The sequence below is a fragment of the Somniosus microcephalus genome, chromosome 16, assembly GCF_052327205.1.
Source record: "Somniosus microcephalus isolate GS21.2 chromosome 16, FLI_Smic_1.0, whole genome shotgun sequence".
Classification (NCBI taxonomy): domain Eukaryota; kingdom Metazoa; phylum Chordata; class Chondrichthyes; order Squaliformes; family Somniosidae; genus Somniosus; species Somniosus microcephalus.
In genome coordinates, this window is record NC_141002.1 from 51,328,195 (window position 1) to 51,347,780 (window position 19,586).

At 43.2% G+C, this 19,586-nt stretch overlaps 1 protein-coding gene across 1 annotated transcript in view; it reads right to left on the minus strand.

The window, feature by feature from the left end:
- The window catches only part of fbxo7 (F-box protein 7), a 42,079-nt gene that overhangs the window by 1,200 nt on the left and 21,293 nt on the right, over positions 1-19,586 (minus strand). The window contains exons 3-8 of the mRNA XM_086009017.1: positions 16,250-16,748; positions 13,461-13,602; positions 11,256-11,339; positions 8,111-8,206; positions 7,277-7,453; positions 697-728 (exon numbers count right to left, since the gene is read on the minus strand). Coding sequence (XP_085865143.1) covers positions 697-728; positions 7,277-7,453; positions 8,111-8,206; positions 11,256-11,339; positions 13,461-13,602; positions 16,250-16,748 — 1,030 coding nt within the window. The remainder of the gene's footprint in view (positions 1-696; positions 729-7,276; positions 7,454-8,110; positions 8,207-11,255; positions 11,340-13,460; positions 13,603-16,249; positions 16,749-19,586) is intronic.

Consider the following 19,586-nt stretch of genomic DNA (forward strand, 5'->3'; position numbering starts at 1 on the left):
GCGGGGTGCCTTGCTGTGACGACCCTCTTTAATGCAAAGGGGAACAGTATCCCAATTAGGCAAGTTTTCCCAACAATACGACCGAGATTAGGAACTTAATTGCACTAATCAGTACCTACTGCTTGATGGAACAATGCAGAAGAGTGTCCATATCACTTCCTTCATAAAGTTTTTTCCTTAAAATTTGAATTCAAAGGTACTTTTGTGAGAATCTTCAAGATTACCCTCTGCATCGTCATCTTAACAGCACCATACTCTTGTGCCCTTATCATACGACAACAACCTCCTTGCTTTAATTTCCTCTCCTTTTGGTGGTGCCTCATGCTGGGGTGTACCTGAACAGGCACCATCAGCCCTTCAGCACCTTGCCTAACTGGCCATTCTTAATGCGCAAGTCTGAACAGCAACTGTTGGGTTATTCAGCTGGGGGTAGTGGACAGTGCACATGTGAAAGAGATCAACCCAGCCTTCTCCTCAGCACCTAAACAAATGCACCTAATGGGAGTTGAATGGGAAACCGGGCTCAATTTTTTTCTTCCCTAACCCACAGAAGCTGAAGCCAATTATGAAAACAAACAGCATTACATTCGTGCAAACATTTGAATCCCACTCAGTCAATCTTGCACTAATGTGGAGACTTTAAACTATTACCTCTAATTTCACAATAAAATGTAATTCTTTAAAAGCTCTACTTACTTTCTTCCAGTCGTGGCTGCTGGTCCGTGAATCTGTTTCAAAAACAGAAAGTTGGATAATCCTTAACTTAATTTGCAAGTGAAGCAACAGGCAAGTGACATTATATCACTCAGAATGTTTGCTACTTCAAAGCTTGACTGAAGGCTTTACTCAACCAGAAATAAGGCTAATTAAATAGACTGCTGCTGGCATTTTTAAAAATTAATCTGAGATTTATAATATGTACACAGACCAATAATAAATCATATTCAATTATTTCCTATGAAATGAACAGCAGTTTCCACTTGTTTGACAATATTGTGTGGCTGTGGAGGCTTTCATCACTGGACTCTGATCACAGTGGAATATATTAGGGGGTTGGTAGTGCAACAAATGTTGTATCCAGTCATTTAATATGACAGAGCGATTATAAGAACATAAGAAATAGGAGCAGGAGTAGGCCAATCGGCCCCTCGAGCCTGCTCCGCCATTCAATAAGATCATGGCTGATCTGATCCTAACCGCCAATCTACTATCACAGAACCATCTCCTGAATCTAACAGAATTAGACACACGAAATAGGAGCAGGATCAGGCTACACGGCCCCTGGGCCTGCTCCGCTACCCACAGGGCCATGTCCGATCCGAACCTAGACTCATGTCCAAATTCCTGCCCGCTCCCCGTAACCCTCAAATCCCTTTACTTCTAGGAAACTGTCCATTTCTGTTTTAAATTTATGTAATGATGTAGCTTCTACAGCTTTTTGGGGCAGCATATTCCATGGACCTACCACCCTCTGAGTGAAGTAGTTCCTCCTCATCTCAGTTTTGAAAGAGCAGCCCCTTATTCTAAGACTATGCCCCCTAGTTCTAGTTTCACCCATCATCGGGAACATCCTCCCTGCATCCACCCGATCCAACCCCTTCACAATCTTATATGTTTCAATAAGATCGCCTCTCATTCTTCTGAACTCCAATGAGTAGAGTCCCAATCTACGCAACCTCTCCTCATATGTCCATCCCCTCATCCCCGGGATTAACCGAGTGAACCTTCTTTGTACTGACTCGAGAGCAAGTATGTCTTTTCTTAAGTATGGACACCAAAACTGTATGCAGTATTCCAGGTGCGGTCTCACCAATACCTTGTACAACTGAAGCAATACCTCCCTATTTTTATATTCTATCCCCATAGCAATGAAAGCCAACATTCTATTGGCCTTCTTAATCACTTGCTGCACCTGCATACTAACCTTTTGAGTTTCGTGCACCAGGACCCCCAGATCCCTTTGTACTTCAGTACTTTCCAGTTTCTTGCCATTAAGATAATAACTTGCTCTACGATTTTTCCTGCCAAAGTGCATAACCTCACACTTTCCAGTACTGTATTCCATCTGCCAAATCTCTGCCCACTTTCTTAGCCTGTCTATGTCCCCTTGCAGGTTTTTTATGTCTTCCTCACTCGCTACTTTCCCTCCCATCTTAGTACCATCTGCAAACTTTGATATGTTATACTCGGTCCCCTCCTCCAAATCGTTAATATAGATTGTAAAGAGTTGGGGACCCAGCACTGACCCCTGCGGAACACCACTAGTTACTGATTGCCAGTCTGAGAATGAACCATTTATCCCAACTCTCTGCCTTCTGTTAGATAGCCAATCCTCTATCCATGCCAGAATATTACCCCCAATCCTGTGATTTTTTATCTTAAGCAATAATCTTTTGTGTGGCACCTTGTCAAATGCCTTTTGGAAGTCTAAATACACTACGTCCACTGGTTCCCCTTTATCCACCCTATATGTTACTTCCTCAAAGAACTCCAGCAAATTTGTCAAACATGACTTCCCCTTCATAAAACCATGCTGACTTTGTCCTATTAAATTATGATTATCCAAATGTCCTGTTACTGTCTCCTTAATAATGGACTCCAAAATTTTACCTACCACAGATGTTAGGCTAACCGGTCTATAGTTTCCAGCCTTCTGTCTACTGCCCTTTTTAAATAAGGATGTTACATTAGCAGTTTTCCAGTCTGCCGGGACCTTTGCTGAGTCCAGGGAGTTTTGGAAAATTATTACTAATGCATCCACAATCCCTACCGCCACTTCCCTCAAGACCCTAGGATGTACGCCATCAGGTCCAGGTGATTTATCCGCCTTGAGTCCCATTATTTTACCGAGTACCACTTCCTTAGTGATTTTGATCGTGTTTAGCTCCTCCCCCCCCATAGATACATAGATACATAGAAGATAGGAGCAGGAGTAGGCCATTCGGCCCTTCGTGCCTGCTCCGCCATTCGATGAGATCATGGCTGATCCTTTAATTCAGTATCCCGTCCCCGCCTTCTCTCCGTAACCCTTAACCCCTTTTGCCCGTAGAAATATATCTAATTCCCTCTTAAATATATTTAATGAGCTGGCGTACACTGCCCTCTGTGGCAATGAGTTCCACAGGTTCACCACTCTCTGAGTGAAGAAATTCCCCCTCATCTCTGTCCTAAATGGTTTAGCCCTTATCCTTAAATTATGTCCTCTAGTTCTGTTCTCACCCGCCAAGGGAAACATTCCTTCTGCATCCAGTCTGTCTAGACCTGTCAGAATTTTATACACTTCTATGAGGTCCCCTCTCAATCTTCTAAACTCCAGTGTGTACATCCCTAAACTACATAGTCTCTCCTCATAGGTCATTCCCGCCATTCCTGGTATCAGCCTGGTGAATCGCCGCTGCACCCCCTCCATGGCAAGAACATCCTTCCTCAGATGAGGCGACCAAAACTGTACACAGTACTCGAGGTGTGGTCTCACCAGTGCCCTGTACAGCTGCAGCAAGGTATCCCTGTTCCTGTATTCTAACCCTTTTGCTATGAAGGCCAGCATACCGTTTGCCTTCTTGACCGCCTGTTGCACCTGCATGCTCGCCTTCAGTGACTGGTGTACAAGAACACCCAGGTCTCTCTGTACTTCCCCCTCTCCCAATCTATTGCCATTTAAATAATAATTTGCCCTCCCGTTCCTGCACCCAAGGTGGATAACTTCGCACTTGTCCACATTATAGTGCATCTGCCATTTATCCGCCCAATCGCCCAGTCTGTCCAAATCGCTCTGGAGCTTCCTGGTCTCTTCCTCTGAGCCCACCCCCCCTCCTAGTTTAGTGTCGTCTGCAAATTTGGAAATGCTGCATCCGACTCCCTGATCCAGGTCATTAATGTAAATTGTGAACAGCTGGGGGCCCAGGACAGATCCCTGTGGTACCCCACTTGTTACTGCCTGCCATTCAGAAAATGAGCCGTTTATTCCAACTCTCTGTTTTCTATCTGACAGCCAGTTCCCTATCCACGCCAAAACTTTCCCCTTTATCCCATGAGCCTCAATTTTCCATGCTAATCTTTTATGTGGGACCTTATCGAAGGCCTTTTGGAAGTCCAGGTACACCACATCTACTGGCTCTCCCCCATCTATTCTACCAGTTACTCCCTCAAAAAATTCCAATAGATTAGTCAAGCACGATTTACCCTTTGTAAATCCATGTTGACTCTGTCCTATCCTGTCCCCATTTGCTAAGTGCTCCGCTATTTCATCCTTAATGATGGACTCCAGCATTTTGCCCACAACTGATGTAAGGCTTACAGGTCTGTAATTACCTGCTTTTTCCCTACCCCCCTTTTTGAATAGTGGGGTAACGTTAGCTACCCTCCAATCCATCGGCACTGTTCCCGAGTCTAATGAATTCTGAAAAATCATCCTTAGTGCATCCGCTATCTCTAGGGCCACCTCCTTCAGTACCCTAGGATGCATGTTATCAGGCCCTGGGGATTTGTCCACCTTCAATCCCTTTAGCTTCCTTAACACCATATCCTTAGAGATATTGATTTGCGTCAGTTCCTCCTTTGCCAATGTCCCTATTTTTCCCGATATCCCAGGGAGGTTTTTTGTGTCTTCCTTCGTAAAGACTGACCCAAAGTATGCATTTAGTTGATCTGCCATTTCCTTATTTCCCATTATATATTCCCCCGTATCTGACTGCAATGGACCAACTTTGGTTTTCACCAGTCTTTTCCTTTTGATATATTTATAAAAGCTTTTGGAGTTAGTTTTTATATTTTCCGCCAGCTTGTTTTCGTAAGCTATTTTGCCCCTCTTGATCATGCTCTTTGCCCTCCTTTGCTCTATCTTAAACTGTTCCCAATCTTCCACTCTGGCGCTTTTTTTGGCTATTTTATACGCCCTATCTTTGGATTTTATGCTGTCTCTAATTTCCCCTGTTATCCACGGTTGAGTCACCTTTTTAGATTTCCTTTTATGCCAGATTGGTATAAACAATTTTTGCAATTTTGTCATTCTATCTTTAAATGTTTGCCATTGTTTATCTACCTCCAGTCCTCCCAGGAACGTTGTCCAATCAGACCTACTCAGTTCCCGTCTCATGGCATCATAATTCCCCTTGTTTAAATTCAGGACCTTAGTCTCTGAGTCAATTTCTTCGCTCTCCATTTCGAGTGAGAAATCGATCATGTTATGATCGCTCTGACCCAAGGGTCCCCGTACAACAAGATTACTGATTAGTCCCTTCTCATTGCACAGTACCCAGTCCAATATAGCCTGTTCCCGAGTTGGTTCCTCGACATATTGATCCAGATAACCATCCCTTAAACACTCAAGGAATTCCTCCTCCTCATTATTTTTACTGATTAGGCTAGTCCAATCTATATGTAAGTTAAAGTCACCTATGATGACAGCTGTGCTCTTATTGCACGCTTCTCTAATTTCCCTCGTGATGCCCTCCCTAACCTCTATTTTACTATTTGGAGGCCTATATACCACTCCTATTAATGTTTTTCGCCCCTCGCTATTTCTTAGCTCCACCCATATAGATTCTGTATTAACTGAGTTAATATCCTTCTTTTCAATTGCATTTATCCCCTCTTTTACTAGCAATGCTACCCCTCCTCCCTTTCTTTTTTGTCGATCCTTCCTAAATACTGAATACCCCTGTATGTTAAGCTCCCAGCCCTGCTCACCCTGCAACCATGTTTCCGTAATCCCAATTAGATCATAATTATTAACCTCTATTTCCACAGCTAATTCATCTACCTTGTTCCTGATGCTTCTCGCATTAAGGTATAAAACCCTCAGGCTTTTTTTATGCTCACATTTTTTATGAATTAGTTTGGCCCTTTGTTTTTTGTTCCTCACCCTTTTACCATTTATTTCTGTCTGCCTTTCACTTTCCTCTATTTCACTACATAGGTTTCTAGCCCCCTGCCATACTAGTTTAAATGCTCCCGAACTGCTTTATCAAAAATTACCCCGAGAACATCAGTTCCATCTCTGCACAGGTGTAGACCGTCCCTTTTGTATAGGTCACACCTACCACAAAACTGGTTCCAATGCCTCAAAAATTTAAAACCCTCCCTCTTACACCACTGCTCAAGCCACGTATTTAGCCTAACTATCCTGTTCTCTGTACTCTTACTAGCACGTGGCACTGGTAGTAATCCAGAGATTACTACCTTCGAGGTCCTACTTTTTAGCTTGGCTCCTAACTCCCTAAATTCTACTTGTAGGACCTCTTCCCTTTTTTTAGCTACGTCGTTGGTACCAACATGTATCACGACAACTGGCTGTTCCCCCTCCCCCTCCAGAATGTTCTGCACCCGCGCCGAGACATCCTTGACCCTTGCACCAGGGAGGCAACATACCATCCTGGAGTCTCGGTCGCGACCACAGAAACCCCTATCTATTCCCCTTACAATCGAATCCCCTATTACTATAGCCCTGCCACTCTTTTTCCCTCCCTTCTTTGCAACAGAGCCAGTCATGGTGCCATGAGCCTGGCTGCTGGTGCCTTCCCCCGATGCGTCACCCCCCCCGACAACAGTACCTAAGACGGTGAACCTGTTGCTAAGGGAGACAACCCCAGGGGATTTCTGCACTACCTTCCTGCCCTTGCTCTGCCTTTTGGTCACCCATGTACTGTCTACGCTGGCCTTAACCTGCGGTGTGACCAACTCACTAAATGTGCTATCCACACCCCTCTCAGAATCGTGGATGCTCCAAAGTGAGTCCATCTGCAGCTCAAGGGCCGTCATGCGGTCCCACATGAGCTGCAGCTGGACACACTTCCCGCACACATAGTCGTCAGGGACACAGGAAGCGTCCCTGATTTCCCACATGTTACAGGAGGAGCATGACACAGGTCCGAGCTCTACTGCCATGACTTAACCCTTATATTACTTTTTAATTTTCTAGTTTTAGTTTATTTATCGACTTTTGTTTTCCCGAAGCTTACTTAGACCAATGTATACTGTACTCCTCTTATTCCTTTTTAAACTAACCAAATCCCACTAGTTTTGGTTTTACTTTCTAGGACCCTGTTTGTCCAGTGTTGGGATATTCTTCGTGTCCTCTACTGTAAAGACTGATACAAAATATTCATTCAGTGTTTTTGCCATCTCCATATTTCCCACCATTAATTCAGCATCACAAGTAACATTCCTATATAACATTCCTATATATGCATGATGACACTTGTATGAGTTGTCAGGTACACATCAGCTCAACGGTTGCCTTGATGGGATCCCCTGAACTGTAAGATTGTTAGCTCACCTCTGAAGTCCCTCAGGTACAGAAATCTCCAAAGTAATTGGTCGTTGATAGCTGTATGAAGATCCCTGCATACCGCCGAGAGAGATAAAATAGAGAATACATCCAGGAGTCGGAAAATTCGCAATTTGAGTTCCAAAGGGAGAACCACAAGACCAAACACATCGGGGAGGTTCAAAGCTGGAAGGGTTTAAGACGTTATTTATAAAAGTTATTTCTTTGGCATGGTGAAGAAAACTGCATTTCCTCCTTTAATAAAAAGAGTCAACCTTTAATTGATTTCTGACTAAAATTTTAAAATGCAACAACTTGCACCAATATAGCACATTTAATGTAAAATAAAGAAATTAATGTTTAAAGTATATTAAAGAAAAATGAAACAGTAGATAAACTTTGCTACATAAAATTAGTAATATTTCTGCATACTTATACCAGATTTAATCACAACCTTTTGTTTCCATACACATTACTGCCACTGAACATTTGAAACTATTTTGTAGTTTATGTCTTCTCACTGATTAAGATGCAATGGGGATTCTCGGCAGAGCAGATCAGGGCATATTTGGTCTGCTGGGAAGCATCAGGTTGCAAAGCCAGCCATATGCCAGTAAAATTAACACTCGTTCAGTAACTCATTTTCGGAAAATAATTTCCCAGGAAACTGGTTCAGCTTTCTAAAAGCAATGAGGGACTAGAAAAGGTTCTAAATGGAAATCATTACTGTTTGAGGAGAAAGCATTACTTTCAATGTAAATTAGCATCCCTGTCCCTACCCATCCCACTCCTTCTCATCCCAGGAGATATATTGGGAGGATGGAAAGAGGCCAAGGCTCTTACCTTGTCTGGCACTGGCGAGTAGAGGATACACAAGCTGATCTTTGAACATGCAGGACAGTTTTTGTAGATCTTTATACACATTTGCAGCACTCTCACCTTGCAAAGACAAAAAATTATTGGAAACAATTAGGAATGGTTGAGACGGCAGGGCTTAAATTGTTAAGTCTCCCACAGGTTAGACCAGAAATGCCATCTTTGTTACAACATCATTTCTTGAGAGAGACTGTGTGGTTATGCAACTTAAAACTCAGCTTTGAGTCAGGTGTGAGTATTCAGTCTCCCCACATCATTTGTGAAACTACTCTGCCATACATGAAGTTGGGCAGTTTCATAAACAGGAGGAAAACAACGGGAAAACCAAGGGTGTGGCAAGAATGAGGAACTTAAAGAAATGAGTAAAAAAACAGTACTAGCAAAAAAGTCAATATATCCCAAGGACCAGATAACTTACATCCTAGGGTTTTGAAAGAGGTGGCCATTGGAATAGTGGACGCATTGGTTGTCATCTTCCAAAATTCTATAGATTCTGGAATGGTTCCTGCAGATTGGAGGATAGCAAATGTAACCCCGCTATTTAAGAAAGGAGGGAGAGAGAAAACAGGGAACTACAGACCTGTTAGACTCACATCAGTAGTTGGGAAATGCTGGAATCTATTATAAAGGATGCAATAACTGGGCACTTAGAAACTAATAGTAAGATTGGGCAGAGTCAACATGGATTTAGGAAAGGGAAATCCTGTTTGACAAACCTATTGGGAGTTCTTTGAGGGTGTAACTAGTGGAGTAGACAAATTGGGAACCGGTAGATCTGGTTTTTCAGAAGGCCTTCGATAAGGTTCCACACAAGAGGTTGGTGAACAAAATTAGGGCACATGGAATTGGGGGTAATATACTAACATGGATTGAGAATTGGTTAACAGACAGAAAACAAAGAATAGAGATAAACGGGTCTTTTTCAGGATGGCAGGTTGTGACTAGTGGGGTACCACAAGGATCGGTGCTTGGGCCCCAGCTATTCACAATCTATATCAATGATTTTGATGAGGGGTCTAAATGTAACATTTCCAAATTTGCTGATGATACAAAGCTAGGTGGCAGTGTCAGTTGTGAAGAGGATGTGAAGCGGCTTCAAGGGGATCTCGACAGGCTCAGTGAGTGGGCAAGAACATGCCAGATGGAATAATATGTGGATAAAAATGTGAAGTTATCTACTTCGGTAGAAAAAACAGAAAGGCAGAGTATTTCCTAAATGGTGAAAGATTGGGGAATGCAGGTGCTCAAAGGGACCTGGGTGTCCTTGTACATGAGTCACTGAAAGTGAATGTGTAGGTGCAGCAAGCCATTAGGAAGGCAAATGGTATGCTGGCCTTCATTACAAGAGGATTTGAGTACAGGAGTAATGAAGTCTTACTCCAATTATATAGGGCCTTGGTGAGACCACACCTGGAGTACTGTGTACAATTTTGGTCTCCTTACCTAAGGAAGGATATACTTGCCATAGAGGGAGTGCAACGAAGGTTCACGAGATTGATTCCTGGGATGGCGGGACTGTCGTATGAGAAGAGATTGAGTAAACTAGGCCTGTATTCTCTTGAATTCAGAAGAATGAGAGGGTATCTCATTGAAGCATACAAAATTATTACAGGGCTTGATAGGGTGGATGCTGGGATAATGTTTCCCTTGGCTGGGGAGTCTAGAACCAGGGCCACAGCCTGAGGATAAAGGGTAGGCCATTCAGGACTGAGATGAGAAGAAATTTATTCACACAGAGGGCGGTGACTCTTTGGAATTCTCTACCCCAGAGGGCTGTGGAGGCGCAGTCATTGGGTATATTCAAAACAGAAGTTGATAAATTTCTGACTAGTAAGGGCATCAAGGGATATGGTGATAGGGCCGGTGAATGGAGCCGAGGCAGATCAGCCATGATCTCATAGAATGGCGGAGCAGGCTCGAAGGGCTGAATGGCCTACTCCTGCTCCTGTTTCTTATGTTCTTAACTTGGCTGCTATCAACCCAACTTACTCTCACCCTCCAAAAAGGTTTTTAAGCTGTACTTACACTGGTTAACACTTCTCACCCACACAAAAGTCATTTTACATTAAAAAAAAAAAAATTTCCCCGTGTACAGATGTATTTAAGAAAATATTTTTCCATACTAAAAGAGAATTTTATATAGGGAAGGAAAAGCATGAGCACAAGTAACACATTGAAAAGGACATAGGATGCTAATGTGCTTTTTTATAAAAACCAGAACCTGCTGAGCTCTGGTGAAGGGTTCCATCTGAAACATTAATCTATCTTCCAGATACTAATTGACCTGTTGTGGATTTATAATCTTTCTTGTTTATTTTATTTCAGATTTTATAATGTAGTTAACTCTACAGCTGATTTACTCTACTCAAATAATTGAAGTTGATAAACTTTGAGGAAGTAATGCACCATGTACTGCAGTACCTTAGTTATACCCCCACAACACAGAACTAAGGATCAGAACATCACAAACGTATACGTGCATATGCACAGGCATGAAGACGATGGATGCCAATAACACACCTGCCTAAAGTATTAGGATTGTACACGTTAGTCAAGGTCCCTCTGACAGACAGCTGCAATGGAGCTCCATAGTGCTATGAAAAGATACGTTTTACTGAATCAGATAATCTGACCTCTTACCGATGAAATACTCAAATCAGTAAACATGGAAGGATATGCAAGAGGCGAGTTGGTACAGTGGGTTAGTCCCTTTCACCTCTGAGACCTAGGTTGAGTCATGTTAGTCTTGACTTTGGCAATTCCTAGTGAGTACAAATCCAGAGTATAAAACTCACTGTAATTCAGTAGAACTTGACAATCTCATGTGCTGTGCTAGAACAGAGAATGCTTAATGCTGCCACTGGGTACCAAAACGACAAACTGTGGTCTACTATCCAGCACTGACACACCTCTTATAGATATTAATTTTTTTTTTTTTTTTTTTTTTTTTTTTAAAAAGACCATAAATGTTTTGCCTCAGCAGAAAGTAAACACAATTTATTCAAGTATTATGTTCATTCCTGTGATTATTTCCCATAACTATGTAATAAAGATATGTACATTCAAAAACCGAGTTTTAAATTCCACCACAGAAATTACAAACAGAACTTACCCAGTCTATTTAAATAAACATAGTACGTAGGAGACAACTGCACTTTCTTTACACTTTTGACACTCTCGTTGATCTTCAGTGTGGCTATTAAGAGGGAAAACATTCAATGCAATCAGCATACGTTAATGCATTCACAATCAAACCGAAGTATGTTACAGCGCTCTTACACTACTCCAACTGTGATTGAGAAACCCTGCGCAAGAATCTTAAAGGGCTTGATGGCAGCATGTTGGAGTATTAATATGTCACTGAGTGTTGGGATGCAAGCCCACTTTCTCTCTCCCTACACCCCCAAAACTAGCAAGTTCACAATTTTAGTTGCATATCATGGAGAGTTTGCCAGATGCTTATCTACAGGGAAGGATGTTCAGCATGGCCTTGGGAGCAACTGTCTACTCAAAATTGGTGCACAATCCAGGTAGTAAAATGGGCAATGCTCAAACCTCACTAATCTCATTACTTTAAAGCTTTAAAGATTAAGGCACGAGGCTCGTAAATAGCTATAAATACTCATTTATAAACTATTTTTTGGTCATTTACTATCGCCTTTTAAAAATTAAAAAGACTGTTTCCCTCTTGCAAGTATTACAGCTTAAACACTTCAACTTGGTTGGCACTTCAGTGCAGCAATGAGGGAGTGCTACATTGTTGGAGATGCTGTCTTCAGATAAGACATTAAACGAAAACTCTATCTGCCTGTTCAGGTGGACTTAAAAGATCTCATTGCACTATTCAAAGTAAAACATGCAGTTCTCCCAGAGTTTTGGCTAACATTTATCCCTCAGACAGCAGTGCCAAAACAGATAAACTGGTCACTGATCTCCTTGCTATCTGTAGGCTCGCTGTGCACAAATTCACTTGTAAAGTGCGTTGGGACATCGTGAGGATATGAAAGGCACTATATAAATACCAAGATCTTTCCAGAAACCCCTTAATCTTTGATTGATATAAAATGTCACGGTACCCTCTCACTTCAAACCCATCACAGAATTCTACTATATAACAACAGAAAATGCTGGAAAAACTCAGCAGGTCAGGCAACATCCGTGGAGAGAAATTCTACTGTTTGGGGTGGGGGGGGGGGGGGGGGGTTGGAGGAGGAGAAGAGAGGCTATCCCAGTTTCCTCAGTATCCGAGATGGATCTCACTCTGGGGACTAGACATTTTTTTGAAACATACATTCCACAACTCTTGTATTATAAGAGCAGAATCAGGTAGGAAGCTGAAATGCTTCATAGCAAGCAGATACAGCATGGGAGCAGAAGGGAGGCTAATTTGTAACGAAGGAGAATCAGACTTTTTTTTGGACCAATCAAAGGCTTGAGCGCCAAAATTAGAAACACAAGGTTTTTTAAAATTCATTCACTGGATGTGGCCATTGCTAGCAAGACCAGCATTTATTGCACATCCCTAACTGCCCTCGAGAAGGTGGTGCTGAGCTGCCTTTTTGAACCACTGCAGTCTGTGCGGTGAAGGTACTCCCACAGTGCTGTTAGGGAGGGAGTTCCAGGATTTTGACCCAGCGACAAAGAAGGAACGGCGATATACTTCCAAGTCAGGATGGTGTGTGACTTGGAGGGCAACTTGGAGGTGGTGGTGTTCCCATGCGCCTGCTGCCCTTGTCCTTCTAGGTGGTAGAGATTGCGGGTTTAGGAGGTGCTGCCGAAGAAGCCTTGGTGAATTGCTGCAGTGCATCTTGTAGATGGTACACACTGCAGCCATGGTGCACGGGTGGTGGAGGGAGTGAATGTTTAAGGTGGTGGATGGGGTGCCAATCAGGCGGGTTGCTTTGTCCTGGATGGTGTTGAGCTTCTTGAGTGTTGTTGGAGCTGCACTCATCCAGGCAAGTGGAGAGTATTCCATCACACTCCTGACTTGTGCCTTGTACATGGTGGAAAGGCGTTGGGGAGTCAGTCTCTGCAGAATACCCAGCCTCTGACCTGCTCTTGTAGTATTTATGTGGCTGGTCCAGTTAAGTTTCTGGCCAATGGTGACCCTCCAGGATGTTGATGATGGGGGATTCGACAATGGTAATGTTACTGAATGTCAAGGGAAGGTGGTTAGATTCTCTTGTTTAATGGTACTTCTGGTTTTAGAACAAGTATGCATGTCTACCCCAGTCTAAAGGTCATGCGAGATAAAACAATACATGACAGCTGGCAAATGAGCAACATATACTCTTTCCAAAGAGCTAGCATGCATTACCATTGACTACAACCAGATTTCCCATCGGGACACAGGTGAGTGTAGCAGACCCATCTTCACACAGGGAGTGATTGTACTGCAGTCTATAGACACCTCCGTTCTTCCATTCCTCAGGCATATTGGCAGCCTTCAGTCCGGTACCCTAGGAAAACACAAAGATTTTTTTTGCAAATTATTTTCATCCCCTTCTCTGAGTTCCCAGCAAAAGTTCCAGCTAAGGTGGTGACCTGTGCCCAGGCCTCAACCAGTATAGGCGAAAGGTGAGAGAGTGTGACCTGGGTAACTCTTCCTTAGGAAAGAGCTTGGCCTCTACTTGACACCTCCCTTCATATTATATACTTCAGGCTAGGGACTTGCCATGTGTAGAACAGTCGATGCAGCATATTCCATGATACAGCCAGCAGCACTGCTGTGGCAGCTTCAAAATCCTGTATGTTTGACACAGGGTAAGTTACTCTCCACTCAAATTTTCCCATCAACCTCGAACCAACCAACAATTTAAGGGTGGAAATGAGGTGGGAACTATCCACAGCATCTGCTATGCATTCCTGTAGAGTAGTGGTCATGTTCACTTAACACACAAAAGATCCCTGTAATAACTAGAGCAACTTTCCTCCTAAAGTGTGCGGACGTGGCCACGCATCGATCGGGAGGTCCCGCGCAGACCGCTCACCAGCTGCTGCCGCTGGCAAAGATGCTGCGCAGCAAATTTAAAGGGACCGCGTGTGGAAAAAAAAAAATTAGAGGGAACATTGAACCAGAGACCAATGATTTCCATCCAAATCGAATGGAAGCGGGTGAAAATATTTTTGTCAGATTGTAGAATCATACAGCACAGGAGGTCGTCATTCGGCCCATCGTGCCTGTGCAGTCTCTTTGGTAGAGCTATCCAATTAGTCCCACCGCCCCCCCCCCCCGCTCTTTCCCCATCACCCTGCAATTGTTTTCCTTTCAAGTATTTATCCAATTCCCTCTTGAATGTTACTATTGAATCTGCTTCCACCACCCTTTCAAGCAGTGCATTCCAGATCACCACAAGTCGCTGTGTATAAAAATGTTCCCTCACGTTACCTCTAGTTTTTTGCCAATCTCCTTAAATCTGTGTCCTCTGGTTACCGACCCTCCTGCCTAAAGCATGGTGTCCAGAATTGAACACAATACTCCAGCTGAGGCCTAACCAGTGTTTCATAAAGGTTCAGCATAACTTCCTTGCTTTTGTACTCTAGGCCTCTATTAATACAGCCAAGAATCCCATGGGCTTTTTTACCAGCCTTCTCAACTTGTCCTGCCACCTTCAAAGATTTGTGTACAAACACCCTCAGGGCTCTCTGTTCAACTGGGTGGGAAGTTTGTGAACTTGAGCTGATAATTTGGAGTAACCATCCGGTGCAGTGGAAGGAATGCTGCATTGTTGGGAGGAGTTGTCCTGCGAATAGGATATCAGTGTGGCCCCATCTACCCCTCCCAGTGCTTCAGCTGCATGTTAAACACCCCGTGGCACAATTTAAAGAGGAGCAGGGAGCTATCTTAGTGTCCTGGCCAACATTCTTCCATCGAATAATATCACCAAAAAAACCCGCTAATCGGGCATTCATCTCACTGTTCTTTGTGGTACATTGTTGGTACAAAAAAGCTGCAGTGTTTTGTCAACAGTCACTGCACTTCTCAGGCAAGTCATTCTTTAAAGTAAAGACATTTTGACATGAAAAGGTAAAGAACAAAAACTTGCATTTATATACTGCCTGCCACATCCTCAGGACATCCTAAAGCACTTTACAGCCAAGTAATGGCTTTTGAAGTGTTATTTTGCAGCCAAATGTGGCAGCCAATTTGCACATAGCAAGATCCCACCAACAGTAAAAAACTGACCAATTCATCTCTTTTTTGAAGTTCTGATCTGGGGATAAATGTTAGCCAAGACACTGGGAGAACCCTTTTACTCTTTGACTCGTGGTTTGGGATCTTTTACAAGGGTACTACAAAGATGTAGCTTCTACAATTGTTTAAAACAAAGGAAAATGGAAGAACAGTTTTCAATGTCTTGTGGAATGAATACACTGCTAGAAAACAGCACAGGTACAGGTTATCTCTGTCCACTCAAAAGGCAGGGATTCATTTTAAAATAGAGAAAAAACAAAAAAAATCCAGAGAAAAAAAGGGACGGGGAGAGATAGAGATAGGTAGATAAAAGGTGAAAATTACAACAGCAAGATGTTCAGAATAGATTGGGAGATGGACATGGGGCTTAATCATGATTCTGTTGATTAGAAAGCATATTTATTCTAATTGGTCAACTGCTCCAGAAGTTTGTACACCAATTCTGTAAGGCGTGATTCGGTACTGTACATAACCAGATCACACATTGAAAGGCCATGGGGAGATTTAATTGAGGGGTATAAAATTATGAGGGGCCTAGATAGAGTGGATAGGAAGGACCTATTTCCCTTAGCAGAGAGGTCAATAACCAGGGAGCATAGATTTAAAGTAATTGGTAGAATGATTAGAGGGGAGTTGAGGAGAATTTTTTTCATCCAGAGGACGGTGGGGGTCTGGAGCTCACTGCTTGAAAGGGTGGTAGAGGCAGAAACTCTCACCACATTGAAAAGGTACTGGGATATGCACTTAAAATGTTTTAACCTATAAGGCTTCGGACCAAGAGCTGGAAAGTGAGATTAGGCTGGATAGCTCTTTTTCGGCCACTGCAAGCACGATGGGCCGAATGGCCTCCTTCTGTGTCATAAATTTCTGCGATTCTATAAGAAATTTCATGTCGCTCTCAGATTCTTTACCTGTGGAATGTATCCTGCCTCCAGCATGAGGAGGTGAAGCACTACAATCAGAGCATCCTTTGGGTTGGTGCACTCAGCAGAGTGATACAGTGTTTCTAATGAATGCGGCACCTTCCCATCAACTGCTTCACTGCACAGCATTGGCTCATATGGATATTTTGCTGTGGTTTCTTCAAATGTCAGAGACAGCTCGTCAGACGATGAACTCTGGAGGCTTGCTTCGGGCTGCTGATATGCACGAGAGTCAATCTCATGACTGGACTCAAGTCTAATCCCACCATTCACAAGGAGCTGATTCTGAGCAGTATTGGAGCATGATGGCTGCTCCTTAACATTCAAGTCCGACACCGAGCCAGAGCCAGATCCAGAGGCAGAAGAGGAATCGGGCAGTATTAAGCAGATCAAATCCCCAGCGACTATTCCTATGGACTTCACGGTTTGCTGGTCATCAGTCAGAACATCTTTCCCATTTAAACTGATGCTGAACTGGGTAGCAGAACTGTAAAGCAAAAGTGGAGAACAGTTTCAAAATTTAAAATCAGAGAACTGCAAAATTCTAACTTGCTGCATAAATATAAAAGATACATACAGAATTTCACTGAATTTTTTATTTCAAATTAGTAAACGTATATTTCCTGTACCCCCCACCAAAAAAAGCTAATACTGCAGAACCTGGCACAGTACACAATACTTCCACAGATCCGACCTCACTATCGTAATACTGTAGTCACATCATCTCACAATTTATGAAAACTAAAAAGGAGTTACTTAATAAAAGCTACAGAATACAAAGAATACATAACCTAGAAAGAATTATTCTTGGGCAGGAAGTTAAAGGAGGTTAGTAAATTTCTGTTTAGTTGCCATTTGTAAACTGTCCAAGTTTCAGTTATTAGAAATGATAGACTTAATTGCTGCTTGTAATTGAGTATCAACCAGCTATTAATCTGCTAATATTCCATTAATAACGCCAAAAACAAGATGCATAAGAGACATAGAAAAGAAACCGACGTAATAATTTCTCAATTTTTCTCTCCTTTCAATTTTCTCCCGCCTCATAAATGCGACAGCAGACCTCGCTTACATCAGTCTGGACAATATTACATCGAGTGTACAGCACAGAAACAGGCCATTCGGCCCAACTAGTCGATGCCTCCTCCCACCCTACGTCATCTAACCCCATCAGAATACTCCCCCCCACCTGGGCTTTTGGCAGATACAAAGGACTAAAGACAGAGGAAGCCCTAGAGGAGTATAAAAAGTGCAGGGGGATACTTAAAAAAGAAATTAGGAGAGCGAGGAGGGGCCATGAAATAACACTGGCGAGCAAAATAAAAGGAAAATCCTAAGGTGTTTTATAAGTATATTAAGGGCAAGAGGATAACTAGGGAAAGAGTAGGGCCCATTAGGGACCAAAGTGGCAAGCTGTGTGTAGAGCCAGAAGGTGTAGGTGGGGTTTTAAATGAATTTTTTGCATCTGTGTTCACTATGGAGGAGGACGATGTGGACATAGAAATCGGGCAGGGGGACTGTGATATACTTGAACATATTAGCATCGAGAGGGAGGAGGTACTAGTGGTTTTAGCAGGCTTAAAAGTGGATAAATCCCCAGGCCCGGACGAGATGTATCCCAGGCTGCTATGTGAGGCAAAGGAGGAGATTGCAGGGGCTCTGACACAAATTTTCAGAACCTCTCTGGCCACAGGGGATGTGCCAGAGGACTGGAGAACAGCTAACATAGTACCATTATTCAAGAAGGGTAGTAGGGATAAACCAGGGAATTACAGGCCAGTGAGCCTAACATCAGTGGTAAGGAAATTATTGGAAAAAATTCTGCGGGACAGAATTAGTCTCCACTTGGAGAGGCAAGGATTAATTAGGGATAGCCAGCATGGCTTTGTCAAGGGAAGATCATGTCTGACCAATTTGATTGAATTTTGAGAGGGGGTGACTAGGTGTGTGGATGAGGGTAGTGCAGTGGATGTGGTTTACATGGATTTCAGTAAGGCTTTTGATAAAGTCCCGCATAGGAGACTGGTCAGGAAGGTAAGAGCCCATGGGATCCAGGGTGCCTTGGCACATTGGATCCAAAACTGGCTTAGTGGCAGAAGGCAGAGGGTGATGGTCAAAGGTTGTTTTTGTGACTGGAAGCCTGTGTCCAGTGGGGTACCGCAGGGATCAGTGCTGGGTCCCTTGCTGTTTGTGGTCTACATTAATGATTTGGATGTGAATGTAAAAGGTATGATCAGTAAGTTCGCAGATGACACGAAAATTGGTGGGGTGGTAAATAGCGAGGAGGGAAGCCTCAGGCTACAGGACGATATAGATGGGTTGGTCAGATGGGCAGAACAGTGGCAAATGGAATTTAACCCTGAAAAGTGTGAGGTGATGCATTTTGGAGGGACTAACAAGGCAAGGGAATACACAATGAATGGTAAGACCCTAGGAAAGACAGAGGATCAGAGGGACCTTGGTGTGCATGTACATAGATCCCTGAAGGCAGCAGAACAGGTGGATAAAAAGGCATATGGGATACTTATATTCTATGCCTCAGCTAATGAAGGCAAGAGCAGGGAGGTTATGATGGAGCTGTACAAAACGCTGCTAAGGCCACAGCTGGAGTACTGTGTGCAGTTCTGGTCGCCACACTATAGGAAGGATGTGATTGCTTTGGAGAGGGTGCAGAGGAGATTTACCAGGATGTTACCTGGGGTGGAGAGCTTCAGCTATGAAGAAAGACTGGACAGGCTGGGGTTGTTTTCCTTGGTACGGAGAAGGCTGAGGGGGGACCTGATTGAGGTATACAAAATTATGAGGGGGGTAGATAGAAAGGAACTTTTCCCCTTAGTAGAGGGGTCAATAACAAGGGGGCATAGATTCAAGGTAAGGGGCAGGAGGTTTAGAGGGGATTTGAGGAAAAACTTTTTCACCCAGACGGTGGTGGGAATCTGGAACTCACTGCCTGAAAGGGTGGTAGAGGCAGGAACCCTCACAACATTCAAGAAGCATTTGGATGAGCACTTGAAATGCCATAGCATACAAGGCTATGGGCCAAATGCTGGAAAATGGGATTAGATTAGACAGGGCTTGATGGCCGGCGCGGACGCGATGGGCCTCTTTCTGTGCTGTATAACTCTATGAGAATACCCTTATATTCCTTTCTCCTTCATGTGCTTATCTAGCTTCCCTTTAAATGTATCCATGCTATTCGCCTCAACTACTCCTTGTGGTAGTGAGTTCCACATTCTAACCACTCTTTGGGTAAAGAAGTTTCTCCTGAATTCACTATTGGATTTATTAGTTGCTATTTTATATTTATGACCTCTAGTTTTGGACT